The 17891-nt window shown below is 45.6% G+C and overlaps 1 protein-coding gene across 1 annotated transcript in view; it reads left to right on the forward strand.

The window, feature by feature from the left end:
* Positions 1 to 17891, forward strand: part of GSG1L (GSG1 like) — a 91278-nt gene that overhangs the window by 43514 nt on the left and 29873 nt on the right. The window contains exon 3 of the mRNA XM_031658361.1: positions 10312 to 10479. Coding sequence (XP_031514221.1) covers positions 10312 to 10479 — 168 coding nt within the window. The remainder of the gene's footprint in view (positions 1 to 10311; positions 10480 to 17891) is intronic.

The following is a 17891-nucleotide window of genomic DNA, read 5'->3' on the forward strand; positions in this document are numbered from 1 at the left end:
ATCTAGGAAAGGTTCTCACTCCTGTGCTAGTGGCCCCTTTCTGCTTCTGGGCCCCTGTCCCTGGGGAATACAGGCCTCACTGCTGTCCCTCCCTCCTTTCTAGTCTCCATGAATATGTGGACACAGCAGACCAACCTCTTTCCTCTCTGGGGACCCCAGGCGGCGCCCCCTCTATGCAGGGGTTAGCTGGTATTCCAGCAGGCCGATCCCTTAAAGGGTTGAGTCTGCCGCTGTGACCCTACCAGAGCCTGGGCCCCAAAGACAACTGGAGGGGTGTGTGTGTTGATGTCTCTGCTGAGAGGCTGTGTGATCAGCAGGAAGTTTGCCCTTCCGCATCCACCCGAGGCAGGTGGCTGTGGTCTGCTTTATTCTAAGACCAGGGTTGGGGAAAAGGATGTGGTTGCCCAAGAGTGCCCTGTGAGCCACGGAGGGACCAGCTGGGCCCTCAGAGCCTGCCACTATCCAGCTCCTAGTCCCATCAGCTCTTGGGCCCTGAGGGTAGCCTGGATGATGCATCTGCGCCCAGCCCTGCCCCACATGGTGAATCTGTAGCCCTCTGGTCTGTAGGCAGCCAGGGCAGCCTTCCTTAGTGACCCGTTACAACCTCCCCACTGGGTAGGGCCTGGAGTAGGTTGCAAAGTGGTGTCCATGTGTCTCTAAATCTGCTCCCCCTGTGTCCCGCTGCCCCTGCTGCTCCCAGGGGATGAAGAATTGACAACCCCTGTCACCGCCCTCCCCTTTTCTCCCTATGGTGTCCAATCTGCTCTTGGCTCCGGAAACCAGGCCAATCACCCACGCACCTCCCTGTGCCAGTTCAGAAGTGCAAGCTGCTAAAACCAGCAGGTGTTCTGGCCCCAAAGTTTTCAAACTGTGTATTTGGTGGGCGCGTTGGGGCCCTGGGGGGTGAGAGGAAGAGGGAGATGAAGGCTCATGGATATAGCCTCTCACCCACGCTAAAACCAGAGCTGAGTTTTCATATCTGTCTTTTTCTGTCTGTTTTTATTTTATCTGTGTTTATCCATTCATTCCACAAGTATTTACTGAGCACCTACTATGTGCCAGGCACCTTTCTAGGTGCTAACGGACAATAGTGAAGTGAACAAGGATAGTAATGAAGTGAACAAGCCTCCCATTGTCATGAAGCTGGCATTCTGGGATAGAAGAGGATATAATCTTAAAAAACAAACACTAAGGATTCCAATTTTGAGAAGACAGAGTAGACATGCTTCTCCCTATTCCTCCTGCTCAATGCAGCTAAAATCATTGGACCTAAAGATAAAACAGACATCAGAAGACTCTGAAAGGTGGGAAGAAGACAGTAGGCTGGTTAGGGTCCAGGAAACAACACATTGCTGAGTCCTTTTCGTGTTATATAGCCCAGATTTGGAGCTGAAGAAGTCAGCAATTCAGAAATGCCAAAAGGGCAGGATTTTAAAAATGCCCAACTGAAGTCCGCTTTCTCTAGGCAAAGGACCAAGAAAGGGTCAGCCCAATGAGACAGAAAACATTTAACAATAACTTCACTATTCCAGTCACACATTACAGAAAAGAAAAAACTGTGGCTTCACCCACACTCATGCCGGCAAGGGAATGGGGTGCTTAGATTTTGGTGACAATCGCCAGGTGGACTTTCATCTCTGCTGGGCAGTAACAAAGTGTCCCTCTTTCTCCCTGCAGGGATTGTGTCAGAGGAGAACTGGTGGAGAGTCAGGATTTTTGCCACTGCCTTGCAGTAATAAGAACATCTCCCTCCCCATAGTGTCAGTGATGTGTGGGGAGCAGTGATGAGGCCCCCGGGCCCCTCCTAGCCAGGTATCAGCAGAGGCCTAATGGGGAGTCTGAACTCCCATCCCCACCCTCACCTGGTAAGAACCAGGAACCATCTTCATCTTGAATGTCAGTGGTGGCTGATACGATTAGGCTTTGTGTCCCCACCCAAATCTCACCTTGAATTGTAATCCCCGTAATCTCCATGTGTGAAGGGAGAGACCAGGTGGAGGTAATTGGGTCATGGGGGTGGTGTCCCCATGCTGTTCTTGTGATAGTGAGTTCTCATGAGATCTGCTGGTTTTATAAGGGGCTCTTCTGCCTTTACTTGGCACTTCTCCTTCGTATGTAGCTTTGTGAAGAAGGTGCCTACTTCCTCTTCACCTTCCACCATGATTATAAGTTTCCTGAGGCCTCCTCAGCCATGCTGAACTGAGTCAGTTAAACCTCTTTGCTTTATAAATTACACGGATTAATACACTCGCCCAGTGGGCAACCTAGGCTTCTACCCCTACCTGGAAGTAACTGGGCAGAGCCTCCACCTCGCCAAAGCCACCTTGCCGGAATGATGTGAAAGGAAGCCAGTTAGAGCAGATGGTTTAAACAAGATCCAGAGTCTCAAAACATAGCCCAAATGTCAAGGTTGCAATTAAAATCATGTACCACGCCAAGAACCAGCAAGATCTCAACTTGAACGAAAAAAGATAATCAATAGATCCCAATGCTGAAATGACAGAAACGTTAGAAATCATCATAAAAATGCTTCAACAAGTAGTTGCAAAAACCCTTGGAAAAACAGAAAGTCTCAGGAAAGAAGTAGAAGATAGAAAGAAGGACCAAATGGCAATTTTAAAACTAAAAAATTCAGTAACCAAAATACAAAGCTCAATGGTGGGGCTCAACAGCAGAATGGAAGGGATGAAGGAAAGAATCAATGAACTTGAAGACAGGACAATAGAAATCATTTAATTTGAACAACAGAGAGAATATAACTTTTAAAAAAATGTACAGAGCCTTAAGGACCTCTAGAACTATAACCACAAGTGTAACATTGGAGCCCCAGAAGAAAAGGAGAAAGAGGGCGAGACTGGACAAAGTACTGAAAGAAATAATGGTTGAAAACTTCCCAAATCCCGTAAAAGACATAAACCTTCAGAATCCAAAGCTGAATGAATCTCTAAAATAGTATACATTCAAAGAAATCCATACCAAGACACATCACAGTCAAACTTGAAAAAAAACTAAAGTTAAAAACAAAAAACAAAACACAGTGAGAGAATAACATCCTCCCTAACTACAGAGAAAAAAATTCAAGCAACAGTGGATTTTGCATCAGAAACAATGGAGGCTAGAAGGAAATGGCACAACATTTTCAAAGAAAAAGAAAATGAAAATGCTGAAAGAAAAGAACTATCAACTTAAAATTCTATATGCGGCAAAAATATACTTCAGAAATGAAGGGGAAATCACAACATCCTCAGATGAAGAAAAACTAAGAAATTTTGTTGCCGGCAGACCTACCCTAAAGGAAAGGCTAAAGGAAGTTCTCTAAACAAAACGGAAATTTGAAAAAGGGAAGTTTTGAATATAAGAAAGAATGAATGAAAAATGGACAGGGAAACTTTACTTCTCCTTTTTCTCCTTTTGAGTTTTCTAAATTATGTTTGATGGTTGAAGCAGAAATCATAATATAGTCTGATGTGATTCTAAATGTATACAATGGAAATATTTAAGACAATTATGTTATAAATGAAGGAAGGTAAAGGGACCCAAAAGGAGCCAAGCTTTCTATGCTTTACTCCAATGTTGACACCAGCAGACTGTGGTTAGTTATGTATATGTAATGTAAGACCCAGAGCAACCACTAAAAAAGCTATATACAGAGATACACTCAAAATCACTATAGATAAATCAATAATTGTTTGAGAAACCCATGGGAATACAAGAAAAAAAAGAGAAACAAAAAACAAAACAAGCAGGGAAGAACAAAATTAGTTGGCAGTCTTAAGCCATAATATATCAATAATCACTTTAAATGTAAATGGTTTAAATACACCAATTACAAGCCAGAAATTGGTCAAGTGGATTTAAAACATGTGACCCAAAACTATGTGCTGTCTATGGGAAACTCACTTCAAGTATGATGAGATAGATAGGCTGGAAGTAAAAGGATGAAAATCATCTCTCATGTAAGCATTAATCAAAAGAAAGCAGGACTAGTTATATTAATATTAGATAAAGTAGACTCAGGCAAATAAAATGACCAGAAATAGACATTAAATAATGATAAAAGAGTCAATCCACTAAGAAGGCATTGCAGTCCTAAAAGTGTATCCACCAAACAACAGAGCTGAAAATCTGTAAAGGAAAATGTGATGTAGCTGAAAGGAGAAATAGGAAAATTCACAACTATAATTAGATATTTCAATATAGCTTTCTCAACAATTAATAGAACAACCAAATGGAAAATCACCAAAGATATAAAAGAATTCAACATCATCAACCAATAGGATCTAATTGAGAAATGTTTCAAGTCAAATCAGCTCTCATCCCAAGAACCTAGAAAAAGAAGGGCAAAATAAGCCCAAAGCCAGCAAAAGAAAGATGAGCAAAAATCAATACAATTGAAAACAAAAAGGAGTAGAATCAATGAAACAAAAAAGCTGGTTCTTTGACAAGATAAAATTGACAAACCTCTCGCAAGAGTGACAGAGAGAGCAGACAGAGGAGAGACACAAAATGCCAATTCAGGAATGAAACAGAGGATGTTGCTGCAGACTTTGAGGACATCAAAAATATAGTAAGAGCATACTACAAACAACTCTACACACATAACTTTGACAGGCTGGATGAAATAGATCAGTTTTTTTAAAAGCCCAAACTGCCACAACTTACCAAATGCGAAATAAGTAATTTGAATATCCCTATAACTACTAAGGAAATTGAGTTTATAAATAAAAACTTTCAAAACAGAAATCTCCAGGTCCAGATGGTTTTACTGGAACATTTCACCAAATATTTAAATAAGAATTAGCATGTTTTTTTCAGAAAATAGAAGAGGAGAGAAAACTTTGCAGTCCACTTTATGAAGCTAACATCACTCTGTTATTAAAACCAAAGATAGTGCAAAGAACCACAGACTAATAGACCCCATGAATATAGATACAAAAATCCTTAGCAAAACAATAGCACATGGAAGTCAGCAACATATAAAAATAATTATACATCATGATAAGTGGGGTTTATTCTAGGGAGTATGACTGCTTCAATATTTGAAAAATCCATCAGTGTCATTCACCATATTAACAGGCTAAAGAAGAAAAAATCACATGACCATATCAATGAATACAGAAAAAGCATTTGACACAATTCAACATTGATTCATACTTTTTAAAAAAACTCTCAGAAAATTCAGAATAAAGGGGAACTTCCTCAACTTGATAAAGACCATCTATAAAACATCTGCAGTTAACATTATACTTAATGTTGAAAGACTATTTTCTCTCTAAGATTGGGAACACCACTATTATTCAACATAGTGCTGAAAGTTCTAACTAGAAATAAGACGTAAAAGACATGCAAGACATAAGACATGAAAAGAAAATAAAAGGTATACAGATTGTAATAGAAATAAACTATACCTATTTGTGGATGTCATAATTATCTGTGTAGACAAATCCAAGGGATCTACCAAAAAAAAAGCCTAGACTTAATAAATAAGTTTAGTGCTGTCTTAGGATAGAAGATAAAAATACAAAATCAATTGTATTTTTATAAACTAGCAATGAACATTTGGACAACAAAATTAAAAATATATATCATTTATACTAAAAAAGCGAAATACTTAGGCATAAATCTAACAAAACACTTACAGGACTTGTACACTGAAAACTGTAAACCATAGAAAAATACCAAAGAAAGAAATCAAAGAAGATCTAAATAAATGGGTAGATATACTATGTTCATGGATCAGAACACACAATATATAGTGAATACATCAAATTTCTTGTAGATATAGAGAAAAGTATTCTAAAATATATATGGAAAGGCAAAGGAATTAGAATTTCTAAAACAATTTTGATAAAGAAGAATAAGGCAGAATGAATTAGAGTACTCAATTTCAAAACTTACTGTATAGCTACAATAATCCAGACTGTGTGATATTAGTGGAAGGATAGGCACATAGATCAACGAAAAAAAATAGAGAACTCAGAAATAGACCAATACAGATACATCCAACTAATTTTTGACAAAGGTACAAATCAGTTCACTGTGTGGGTGTGTGGTGGTGGTGGGGATGGGGCGGGCAGGGAATGGCCTTTTCAATATATAGTGCTGGAGCTATTGGACATTCACTGGCAAAGATAAACAATCAGCCTTACTTTAAACTGCACACCACTTGCAAAAATTAAATTAAAATGGATCACAGATTTAAGTATAAAACGTAAAAGTGTAAAACCTTTAGAAAAATAAGAGAAAATCTTTGGAATCTAGGGCTAGGCAAAAAGTTCTTATATTTGATATCAAACACATAAAAGGAAAAATGGATTAATTGTAATTCATCAAAGCTAAATACTTTTGGTCCACAAAAGACCCTATTAAGAGGTTTAAGAGAAAGCTATAGACTGAGAGAATATATTTGTAAACCACATTTCTGACAAAGAACTAATATCTAGGATATATAAAGACCTCTAAAAACTCAGTAGGAAACAACAACAGAACAATCCAATTAGAAAGTGGGCAAAAAACACCAATAGACATTTTGCCAAAGAGGATATACAGATAGCAAATAAACAAATGAAAAGTTGTTCAACCCTATTAGCTGTTAGGGAAGTGCAAATGAAAGCCACAATGAGATATTATTACACATCTATCAGAATAGCTAAAATAAAAAATAGTGACACCACCAAATTCTGGTGAGGATGTGGAGAAACTCATACATTGCTGGCAGGAATACTGTATTTAGCAATATAAAGGAACAAACTACTGATGCACACAATAACTTGGATGATTCTCCAGATAATTATGTTGGGTGAAAAAAAGCCAATCCCGTACATACTCCTGTATGATTTTATTTATGTAAAATGTTTGAAGAGGTAAAATTATTGAAATGAAGAACTGGTGGCTGACAGGATTTGTGGGAGGTCAGGCGAGAAGTGGCCGTAGCTATAAATGGCACAGAAGAGATCCTTGGTCTGTATTTTGACTGTATCAATGTCAATATCCTGCTTGTGATATTGTAATATTGCATTACACTAGTTTTGCAAGAGTTTACCATTGGGGAAAACTGGCTAAAGGGTACATGGGTTCTCTCTATATATCATTTCCTACAGTTGTTTGTGAATCTGTAATTATCTCAAAAGGAAAAATTTAAAAACAAGAGTGAACAAATGAAAAGAAAAAAAGAGAATTACAGGGTGTGATGAGGGCTGTGATGAAACTAAACAGGGACATGTGATACCGAATGATGGAGAGGGGGCTTCTTAGAGATAGTAGACAGAAAATGCCCACTGAGGAAGGGGTGACATTCACAGGTGAGAAGGGACCAGCTGGGCAAAGAGCCTGGGAAAGTCCAGGGATTCCAGAGGGAGGGAAGGCAATGGGGGAGGGGCAGAGAATGAGCTTTGGGTTTTTGAGGAGTGGAAAAGAGACCATAGGGCTGGGATGCAGAAAGCCTGAGGAATCAAGCTCTGGACGACATGTTATTTGAAAAAAGATCTTGCATGTAAAGTAGATGGAAAGGCGGGGATGTAGGCTTTTCTTCTAGCTCAGTCTGACTTTGCACCTGTCCACCCATTGACTGTGTGGCTCTGCTCCACCCCATATCATCTGTTTCTGGGGCCCCTGGGCTCTAGCAAACCCCCTCCCTCCCCAGGGAAGCTCCCTCCACACACTCAGTCATTGGACTCCACCACTCCTGAAAGGTATTTTTGCTCAAGCCTTTAGTTTGAGAATCCCCTGCTCTGTCCCCTGACTGGGACATCAGGGTTGAGTCAGACTTGGTCACCCTTAAGATCCTTGGCTATAAAGACTCGAAATTCGTGTCAAAACTAACTCATGCAAAAGAAGAGAATTTATAGCAAGTAAACGTATGATAACTTTGGTTCCCAGTGACCAAAACCCAATTCAAACTGGCTTCAGGGTAGAAACAAAAGTCAAGGAAAACAAAATTAAAAAGAAAGGAATTGAGACTTCCATCATTGAAAAGTTCAGGGATAATGGCTTCAGCTCAGGGATCAAGCCCCTTTTCATGGCTCTGCTTTCTTTTGGGTCAACTTCATTCTCAGGCTGGGTGGTGGCAAGAGGGTCCCCAGCAACTCTTGACTCAAACCTCACCAGCTTAGCACCACAGAAGAAAGATGAGCTTTGTTTCCCAGTAGCTTCAGCCAAGTTCAGGGGTTGAGTCTCATGAACCTGACTTGGGTCACGTGCCCACCCCCAACCAATTACTATGGCCAGAGAACAGCAGCATTTTCATTAGCCAGGCTGAGGTCATGTGCTCACATAGAGGTTGGGGTTGGGGCCAGCCCCACACAAACCTAATGGCCTGAGAAGAAGGAAGGAGTGATCCCTTAACAGAACCTCGGAGTGCAGTTACCAAAAGGAAGAATGGCTTATGATCAGGCAACACCAACATACTCCATACTCATGGAATCCAGAAAAAGCCTACTTGTTCATTCTCCATCCTCGGGTTCTGAGTTTCCACCATGCTAGTATAAATAGACATCCCAGGCTGAAGTAGAATCTTCAGCTTTGTTGCTCAGGAGAGAGTATCTGATTGGACCAGCTTTGGCCAGATGGTCAGCCCTTGACCGGTCATCTATGAATGGTGGGGGTTGGTGAGTAACACGCTGGACACTTTGGTGGAAAGGGAAGCTCTTGGAGGGGCCAGGTTGATGCCCTAAAACTGTCTATCACAGACACTCAGGGCTTCTGGAAGATCTACATCAGCTCCTTATCATGAAAGAAACGGGAACTCTTATCAATGGGTTTGGTGTTCAGGGAAACAGATGATCCTTTTGAGGATCTCTTTGAGAAAAGCTGAGTCCTCAGATTTTTTCCTTGCTTTCCTTCTAGGGTGCTCAGGGGCTGTCAAAGGGAAAAGCAGTGGGTGCAGGCAGTGGGCTTCATTGACCATGGGGAATGCAGGGGTGGTGATGATGTTCAGAGGCCAGCTGGGTGGGCTGGCATCCGGGAGGCCTGGAGCTCCCAGGCAATGCAGGGTTGGAAAAACAAAACTGAGTCCCTGATTTGGAGGAAACCAGTTACCAAGGCAGAGACTGAGGAACAGGGATCCAGGAACCAGGCCAGATGTAACTGAGGCCAGGCAGGTACCCTACTCCTGGTACTAAATGTTGAATGCATAGTCTTGATCAGAGGAATCAGGCAGGCCATTTCTGGAGCTGGAACTGGGTCAGCTGAGTCTCTTAGCTCTACCCCACCCTTCCTACCTTTCCAACTGTGGATGGGATAAATTCTCCACGTTTGGGCTGGGCTTAGCATGTACATCAAATGAGGGCTGCCAAAAGTCCCAGCTGTAGAGAAAGTTGTGGAGGAGAGAGCCAAGCAGGTCATTCATTATAACCTCATCTCTCAGGGGGAGAGTTTACAAACCAAATCATATGGAATTGGGTAGTGAGGATGTTAATATTAATGATAATAATGACAGCAAGACTTTCTTGAGTGCCTACTATGTGCTGGACACTATTCTAAGATAGTTTTAGTGGATCATCTCCTTTAATCCTTGTAACAACCCTATGAGGTAATGCTATTGTCCATTACAATGACGTGAGGTACTGGGAGCAGTGACACATACCTATAATCCCCGTACTTTGGGAGGCTGAGGCAGGAGGATCACTTGAGCCCAGGAAGTTGAGGCTGCAGTAAGTTATGATCACACCATTGCACTTCAGCCTGGGCAACAGAGTGAATCCCTGTCTTTAAAAAAAATAGTCATGAGGAATGTGAAACAGAAAGGGTTGGCATCTTTCCCCAGGTCATACATGAACAAAGGTAACTTTCATAAAAAATGAGTTTTTAGGATGTCTGCCCCCATCTCCTTCTCCATCACCAACTCCAGCTAATCTCCTCATGCATCCTCATTTCTGCTCCCCAAACCTCCCACAGTTTGTGGAACATTCCCTGCTGTCTGATGCCTCCATGCCTTTGTACACACTATTCCTTCTCCTGGAATGTCCTTTCCCCTGACCAACTCTCACTCTTCTTACCAGGCCGAGCATAAGTGTCGCTGTATTTTGGGTAACTTTCCTTGATGCCAGCCCCCTTGGACAGAGTGATTCATGCTCTTCTTGCCTCCCCATAATGAACTCTGTTACAGCTGCATCACAGTGTGCAGATAATTCTCTATCTCCCAGACTGTGAGTGGGGCAGGGACCAAGTCTTACCCTTCTCTATGGCAGCACCTGCTTAGGTACCAGAGGAAAAAGCAGCTGTGCAGGGATGAATGAATGTTTGGTGGGTGTGGGATTTTTCCTGTCCCTCACCCACCCTCACCATGGCATCTCTCTCCTGATCTCTTGGCAGCCTGGCGTGGGGCTCCTTTACCTGCTGCATGGCAGCCTCTGTCACCACGCTCAACTCCTACACCAAGACGGTCATTGAGTTCCGGCACAAGCGCAAGGTCTTTGAGCAGGGCTACCGGGAGGAGCCGACCTTCATAGACCCTGAGGCCATCAAGTACTTCCGGGAGAGGTCAGTGCACAGGGGGTTACCTCTGGCCACCACGGGGACTCTGAAGTCCATGGCCTGGCCTCAGTGGCCACCAGGCCCCAGTCGAAAACTGGAGTGAATGGTATGACAGAGGTTATAGAGGGGGGAGGCGGAAGAAGGTAGAGTTTGGACATCACTATGTCGGAATTTCTGGGATATTTTAATGTTTTATGGATCATGAGGTTGCTTTGGGCTTATGTGATCAAAGCACTAGAAACCCAGAAGGGAACCAAGTTTGAGCATTTACCATTAGGTCCTATGCTTCTTGGAACCATGATAAAGAGATAAAGAAGCTGAACCAAGGTTTCCTTCTTGGGCTCTGTCATGGCATTGAGTGAAAAGAGGACCCAGTTGTGGGACTGGTGATGGCTGCAGGAGGAGGATGGCTTCTCAATGTCAGGAACTACATGTAATCACCCGAGTCTTCAGAGTGCAGCTGGGAATAGAGGAGGTGACAATAAACAGTGGGTGGGTAGATGGATAGATAGATGGCTGGACAGGTGAGTGGGTGGATGGGTAGGTAGATGGATGGCTGGATGAATGGATGGATGAATAGATGAGTGAGTGGATGGATACGTGATGGATGGATGGATGGATGGATGGATGGATAAGATGGATGATTGGGTGGATAGGGTGGATAGGTAGGTGAATGGATGGATGGACAAGTGGACAGACGGGTGGATGGATGGATGGATGGATGAGTGGTGGATGGGTAGGTGGAGGGGTGGATGGTAGGTGGATGGATGGATGGATAGATGGATGATTGGGTGGATAGGGGTGGATAGGTAGGTGAATGGATGGATGGACAAGTGGACAGACGGGTGGATGGATGGATGGATGGATGGATGGTGGATGGGTAGGTGGAGGGATGGATGGATGGATGGATGGATGGATTGGTGAGTGGGTGGATGGGTAGATGGATGAATGGTTGGATGAACGGATTGATAAGTAAGTAGGCAGAGGTATAGATGAGTAGGTATGAGTGAAAGGACAGACAGGCAGATGGCTGGCTGGATGAATTTCAGGAGTTCAGAAGCTGGAGATATCCTTAGGCAGAACTCCTCCCAGACACCTTCTTCTGATGAAACCACTCAGAGAGAGCATCAGCAGCCTGAAACCTGAAATTTCTGAGCCCTCCCTCCAGGGGGTGAGTTCATTGTTACTGCTGTATCCACCTCACTCTGTACTGCTCTCCTGGCTTCACCCAGAACTGCTCCTATGGGCCAGCTACCACTGCCACTCTCCAACCTAGTGCCAATCTACACCGTGCTAGCTGCTCCAGTCTCTTCTGGGCTGTCAGGGGCTGCTGCCCTCTTTAGCTCAGCCCACATCCCTAGAGCTGCTGTGCCTATGTTTGTGGCAGGCCTTGAAGAATCACAGCCTATGTTACTCTTTCTGAGCTCTGTCTGTCTCCCAGGCCTATCCCAATCAGTAGCAGTATCTAGAGGTACCCACGAATGGCCAATCTGGCCTGGGGTCCCTATGCTCTCAGTCTCTCCTCTTGAGAGAGGGGATGTAGAACAGCAACCCTAAGTCAGAGTCAACCATCATAACTGCCATTTATGGAGCACATGTTGTGTGCCAGGCCCTGTGCCTAGGCATTTCATTTCATCCTTAAGACTTCACTATGCAGTTAGGCCTATTAGCCCCATTTTACAGATGAGGAAAACTGAGGCTTAGAGAAGTTAAGACACTTATGTAAGGTTGCACAGTGATGGAGGGGGAGCTGGGGCCCAGGTCTGCGTGCCTATTTCCTAGAATGAAGAAAATCAGAGCTGGCAGTGCCTCAGAATCAGGCTACCCAGATGCAAGAGGCAGCCCCAGGATTCAACTCAAGCAGCTGCTCGAGCCCATGCAGGTGCTGTTATGCCCTGGACAGATCTGCTCAGTACTTGCAGTTCATGCGCAGGTTGGGGGCTTCTCACAAGTCCATGTGACTCTCAGCCTGAGGACCCTCTCTGATCCCAGAATCTGCTTTGCCCAACACGTGGGGCTTACTGGAATGCCCAGGAGACTGATGCTGTCAGGAGTTGCTGGGTGTTGAGGAATAAAGACCCACCTTCCCACCCTTGGTTGCAAAACAGCCTGGGGCATGCTTTGCTGTGGGACTGGTCTCCAGGTGCCCTTAGCAGGGATCAGCCTTTATCACATCCTCTACTGGCTCCGTCCCTTCCGTGTCGCACTTACCCTCTTCTCTACCCATTGTTCCTGGGACCACCTCCCCTCAAGAAAACTACCTGTACCCAAATCCTTATCACAGGGTCTGCTTCCGGGGGAGCTGAAGGAGAAGGGCATTAATGCCTTTCGGTGGCAGGGAAGGCATCACTGCACATTCTTAGCACTCAGCAGAGGAGGAGGAAAGGGACAGGAGGCTGCAGGGTGGGGCAGCATTGAGGAGCTGGACTCCCTGTGGGGCACTTGGGAGGGCTTCAGTCAGCAGAGAAGCATGGCAGCCCATGGGGTGGGGAGGCCCACACAGGTACTCTGTTACAAGCCCCTCTCTCAGCCTGCCACTGTGTCTTTCCCCAGCCACATCGGCCTCCTTTTCATCCCTCAGGCACTCCAAGTGCATCCCCACCTTGGGACCTTTCTACTTACCGTGCTTCAGGATGTTCCTGTGAGGCCTCTCCTAATCACTGGGTCTAAACACACACTCCCCACAACCTTATCCTAGATACTCTAGCTCGTTGCTATTTTTTATATTTTGGAGACAGGGTCTCACTCTGTTGCTGTATTAGTCCATTCTCATGCTGCTAATAAAGACATAACTGAGACTGGGTAATTTATCAAGGAAAGAGGTTTAATTGACACAGTTCAGCAGGGCTGGGGAGGCCTCAGGAAACTTACAAGCAAGGCAGAAGGGAAAGCAAACACGTCCTTCCTCACATGGCGGCAGCAAGGAGAAGTGCCGAGCAAAGTGGGGAAAAGTCCCTTATAAAGCCATTAGATCTCATGAGAACTCACTATCATGAGAACAGTATAGGGGTAATTGTCCTCATGATTCAATTACCTCCCACTGGATCCCTCCCACGACAGATGAGGATTACGAGAACTCCAATTCAAGATGAGATTTGGGTGGACACAGCTAAACCATATCAGTCACCCAGACTGAGTACAGTGACACAAGCACAGCTCACTGCAGCCTCGACCTCCTGGGCTCAAGTGATCCTCCCACCTTGGCCTCCCAAGTAACATGCGCCACCATGACTGGCTAATTTTTTTCATTTTTGGTAAAGATGGGGGTCTTGCTATCGATTGCCCCAGATCTCCTCAAACTCCCAGCCTCAAGCCATCCTCTGACCTCTGCCTCCCAAAGTGCTGAGATTACAGGCATGAGCCTCTATGCCTGGCACCGTTTCTATTTTTTCATAGCACCTGATACAATCTGCCAGGATTTTCTTTATTTGTTTGCCGGTTTGCAGACTGTGAGCTCTGGAATAGAAGACCTCTGCCATCTTGTTTCCCACTGTGAACCAGGCACCTAGAACTGGACCAGGCACCTACTAGGAGCTCATTTAGGGTTTTCTGGTGATTGACTGAACTGGACTCTCATCTTTGGAGGCTTCAGCCCTGGCTCCCTCATGCTCTTTTATTTCCATCTCCACCGTCATCTCGCTGATTCAGCATCCCAGCACTTCCATGCCAAAGCCCCAGGAGAGAGGATGTGATCGCCCGGTGTAGGCCAGGTGTTCAGTCCCAGGCCAGGCAGCAGTGGCCAGGAAGATCCGGCTAACCTGGCACGCAGCTCACCTCATCCGAGGCTGTGGATGGTGGCAATGCCCAGCCTGGCCCAGGGCCCGGAGTGGGCACACAGCAAGTGTTTGCAGTAGACACATAAGCAACCAGATGTCCAAAGCTGCCCTGTTAGCACTGCGGTCAGTTACCACCCCTGCTACGGAGATTCACCTCCTGCGGCATCTGTGGGTAAAACGCACCTCGTTTTGCTGAGGCAGAAGACAGGACCTCTCCGTACCCCATCAACAAGAAGCTGCTGTTTGCTGGTGCCCCAGTTCCAATGGCTCCTAACAGCTCAGCCCCAAGATGAATTCTTCCCAGCATATGTGCGGAATATCACTTTACACATTCATAACTTGAACATTATGCAGAGGTTCATCAAATTTTATTTCCCTTCCCCTCTAAGGAGAGCATTTCAGCTTAGCCAGGCTGTTCTATTTCTTTCCCTTTTTTTTGTGCCTTCCCTACAAAGAGCTCGAAGCACATAGATGTCTGCATAGGTTTTCGGCATGGCTCAGATGCAGGGCTGACATCCTACAGTGGCCAGCATCCCTGGAGCCGCAGCCAGGGACTCAAGGGAGGGCAATCCATGGCCCCACCTGCCCAGGTTTCCTTCTCCTCCATGGGGGACAGACGGTGCTGTGGAAAGAACAGGGGTTTGGAGTGAGTTTTCCAAGTCTGTCTCTTTGCTGCTATGTAATTTGGGGTGAGGCGCCGAGCCCCTCTGAGCCTGTTTCCTCTGACCCATGATGGGAGAGTCCAGAGCTCTTCGTGTCTCAGGGAGGCTCAAATTTGAAAACCCACGTGACGTGCCACGCCCAGTGCCTGGCACGTGGAGGGCTTTGTGTGTGTGAGTTCCTGTCCCTTCTGCTCCTAATGCCCTCACCAGACCCCAGAGTGAAGCGTGAGCCTGGTCATGACCAGCTTAGGATGGAGATGGCAAGGGTGTTTCGAATCATGGCTAATAATCACGTTATTATCTCTGGCCCTGTATAAGGCCGTCCTCTAAATACCTTAGATGTGACTCAGTTAATTTCTGCAATGCCCCTCTGAGGTGTAAGTGTTATTGTCACCCCCATTTTACAGATGGCAAATGGAGGCACATTTAGGGAGGGCAACTTGCCCCAGGTCACACAGCTGGTAAGTGCCAGAGCTGGGATTTAAGCCCAGGCCACACAGTCCTTCCCTGTGCTGTGTGGCCTCTCAGCCCTGATCAGTTGTCTCTGCTGGGTATTGAGCTGGGACCTGGGCACACAGTAGGAGTGAGGGGAGTCCCATGGCTGAGGAGCTCATCGTGGGAGGGGCAGGTGAGGTGAGAGACAGATCGTGTGTGGGTTTCTGGGACGATGCACTCTGTGGGACAGAGCTTATGGGCTCCCTCACGCCCCCACCTTTCCTATCTGTGGGAGAGGCCTTTCTGGAGCCCATTTCCTCCAAGTCTCTCCTGCTGTCCTCCTGGGGACCAGGGACAAGGTGGTGCCCTGTGGGGGCTGATGAACAAGAAGGAATTAAACTGTCCCTTCCCTGCTTTTACCCCCACCCCCCACGTCCTGTTGGATTACCCTCTGCAAGAGCCAATTGCATGGCTGAGAAGCAGTTGGACAGATTTGAAATGGTTTTCAGAGCTGTAGAAGAAAGGCATGTTATGTGTATGTGTGTGCGTGTGTGTGTGTGCACATGTGTGCGTGTGCATATGCGTGTGCACATGGCCATGTGGAAGGGCCAGTATGCACATGTGTTGGGTTTGCTGGATTGGAGAGCCTGCACCCCCCAATTCCTGCCCCACCCCCTGAGAAACATCTGGAATTAAACCCTCCCAGCGTCACCCTGCCTGTCGTTCCCTCCTTTGTCTTAATCGGGCCTCCTGAGGGGAGGGTCAGATGCTGCTGAATGAAAGGTAAATATTTGCAGATTGGGGCTTTCTTGAATATGTAATGCTCAGATCTGGTTTAACAATGTATGGAAGACAATGAGACCTGTTGGATTGGATCCCAGAGGGAATTCAGCTGTGCCAAATGAGCGACCTGCCTCTCTGGGGAATGTGGTACTGTGTCGGGGACGGAAACTCCCAGAGCTTTTTGGGAGGGCAGATCTTCCTTCCTGGGACCCCTGAACCTCTCTCTGTACCACTTAGCACTCTCTGAAATTACTTGATTATTTATTTTCATGTTTATGTCTGGCCTGTTTCGGTGCACACTCCACGAGAGCGGGGAGCCTGCTTTTCCTGGTTTCCTCTCTGTCCCAGCACCTAGAACCACAGAGGCTCAATAAATTATGGTATTAATTATTAACAATATTAGGCCAGGCTTGGTGGCTCACTCCTGTAGTCCTAGCATTTGGGAGGCTGAGGCGGGCAGATCACTTAAGTCCAGGAGCTCGAGACTAGCCTGGGCAACGTAGCAAGACCCTGTCTCTACAAAAATATTAAAAGATTAGCTGGGAGTGGTGGCATGTGCCTGTGGTCCCAGTTACTCAGCGAGGCTGAGGTGGGAGGATCACTTGAGCCCGGGGGTTCAAGGCTGCAGCGAGCTATGATGGCGCCACTGCTCTTCCACCTGGGTGACAGAACAAGACCTTGTCTTGAAAAACCAAACCAAACAAACAAACAAACAAACAAGCAGTATTAATTCTATTAAGTATAGTAGAGAGTTATGCAGTGCCCCCTGTTGCAGACACTGTTTGAGTGCCTGGCTGACTTCATGCATTCAGCCCTTGTGGTACACCTGAAGAAACAGACCAGGGTTGGAATTAATTTTGCAATTTACTAGCTGTGAGTCCCCAAGTAACTCGCTTCACCTCTTGGAGCTTCAGTTTTCCTGGCTGGAAAATGAGCTAATGCCTACCTTGAGGCTTTGTTGTGAGGACTTCATGAAATGATACAATTACGTTTCTGGAAACAAAGCTGGGGTTCCCCTCTCCCTGCCTCCGCCCCCCTCTCCCCACCCCCGTTAGAGAACTCCCTCTGTGCAGGGCAAATAAGATACACTTCCCGCCTGAAAAGGGGGCCTGTAGCAAGCGGCAAATGGTAGTCCTTGGAGAATCTAGCCTGCAGATGTATTTTGTTTGGCTTGCATGGTGGTTTCAAAATTCTTAAATTTAGGCTGAGTTTTAAAAATCAGGAGATTTCATGTTAAAATACCAAGGTTTTGCAGAAACAGAAAAAGAAATATGGCATATTCTCACTTATAAGTGGGAACTAATCATTGGGTACACATGGACATACAGACGGGAACAACAGACATTGGGGACTGCAAGAGCGGGGAGGAGGGAGGCAAGGGTTGAAAAACCACCTATCGGGTACTATGGTCAGTGTTTGGATAATGGGATCAGCTGAAGCACAACGTCAGCATCATGCAGTGCACCCATGTCATGAACCTACTCATGTACTCCTGAATCTAAAAAGAAAAAACAAAACAAAACAAGAAAAGGCAAGAAATCAAAAATCAAGGTTTTGGGCTTTTCATGACAAAGCAGAGATCTGGCCACACTGGGCCCCTGTTCCCGCATGGCAACAACAGGCTGAAACACTTGAGTTCACAGCCCCCTGCTCACACTAGAGCAAAGTGCACTGGGTGCCACAATCAAGTCTCCTGCAAGTGGCTTCAGGCAGGAGGGGCCAGTCCCACCCCAGTGGGAGGCAGAGGATAGAAGAGGCTTCA

Source organism: Papio anubis, chromosome 18 (genome assembly GCF_008728515.1).
Source record: "Papio anubis isolate 15944 chromosome 18, Panubis1.0, whole genome shotgun sequence".
NCBI lineage: Eukaryota > Metazoa > Chordata > Mammalia > Primates > Cercopithecidae > Papio > Papio anubis.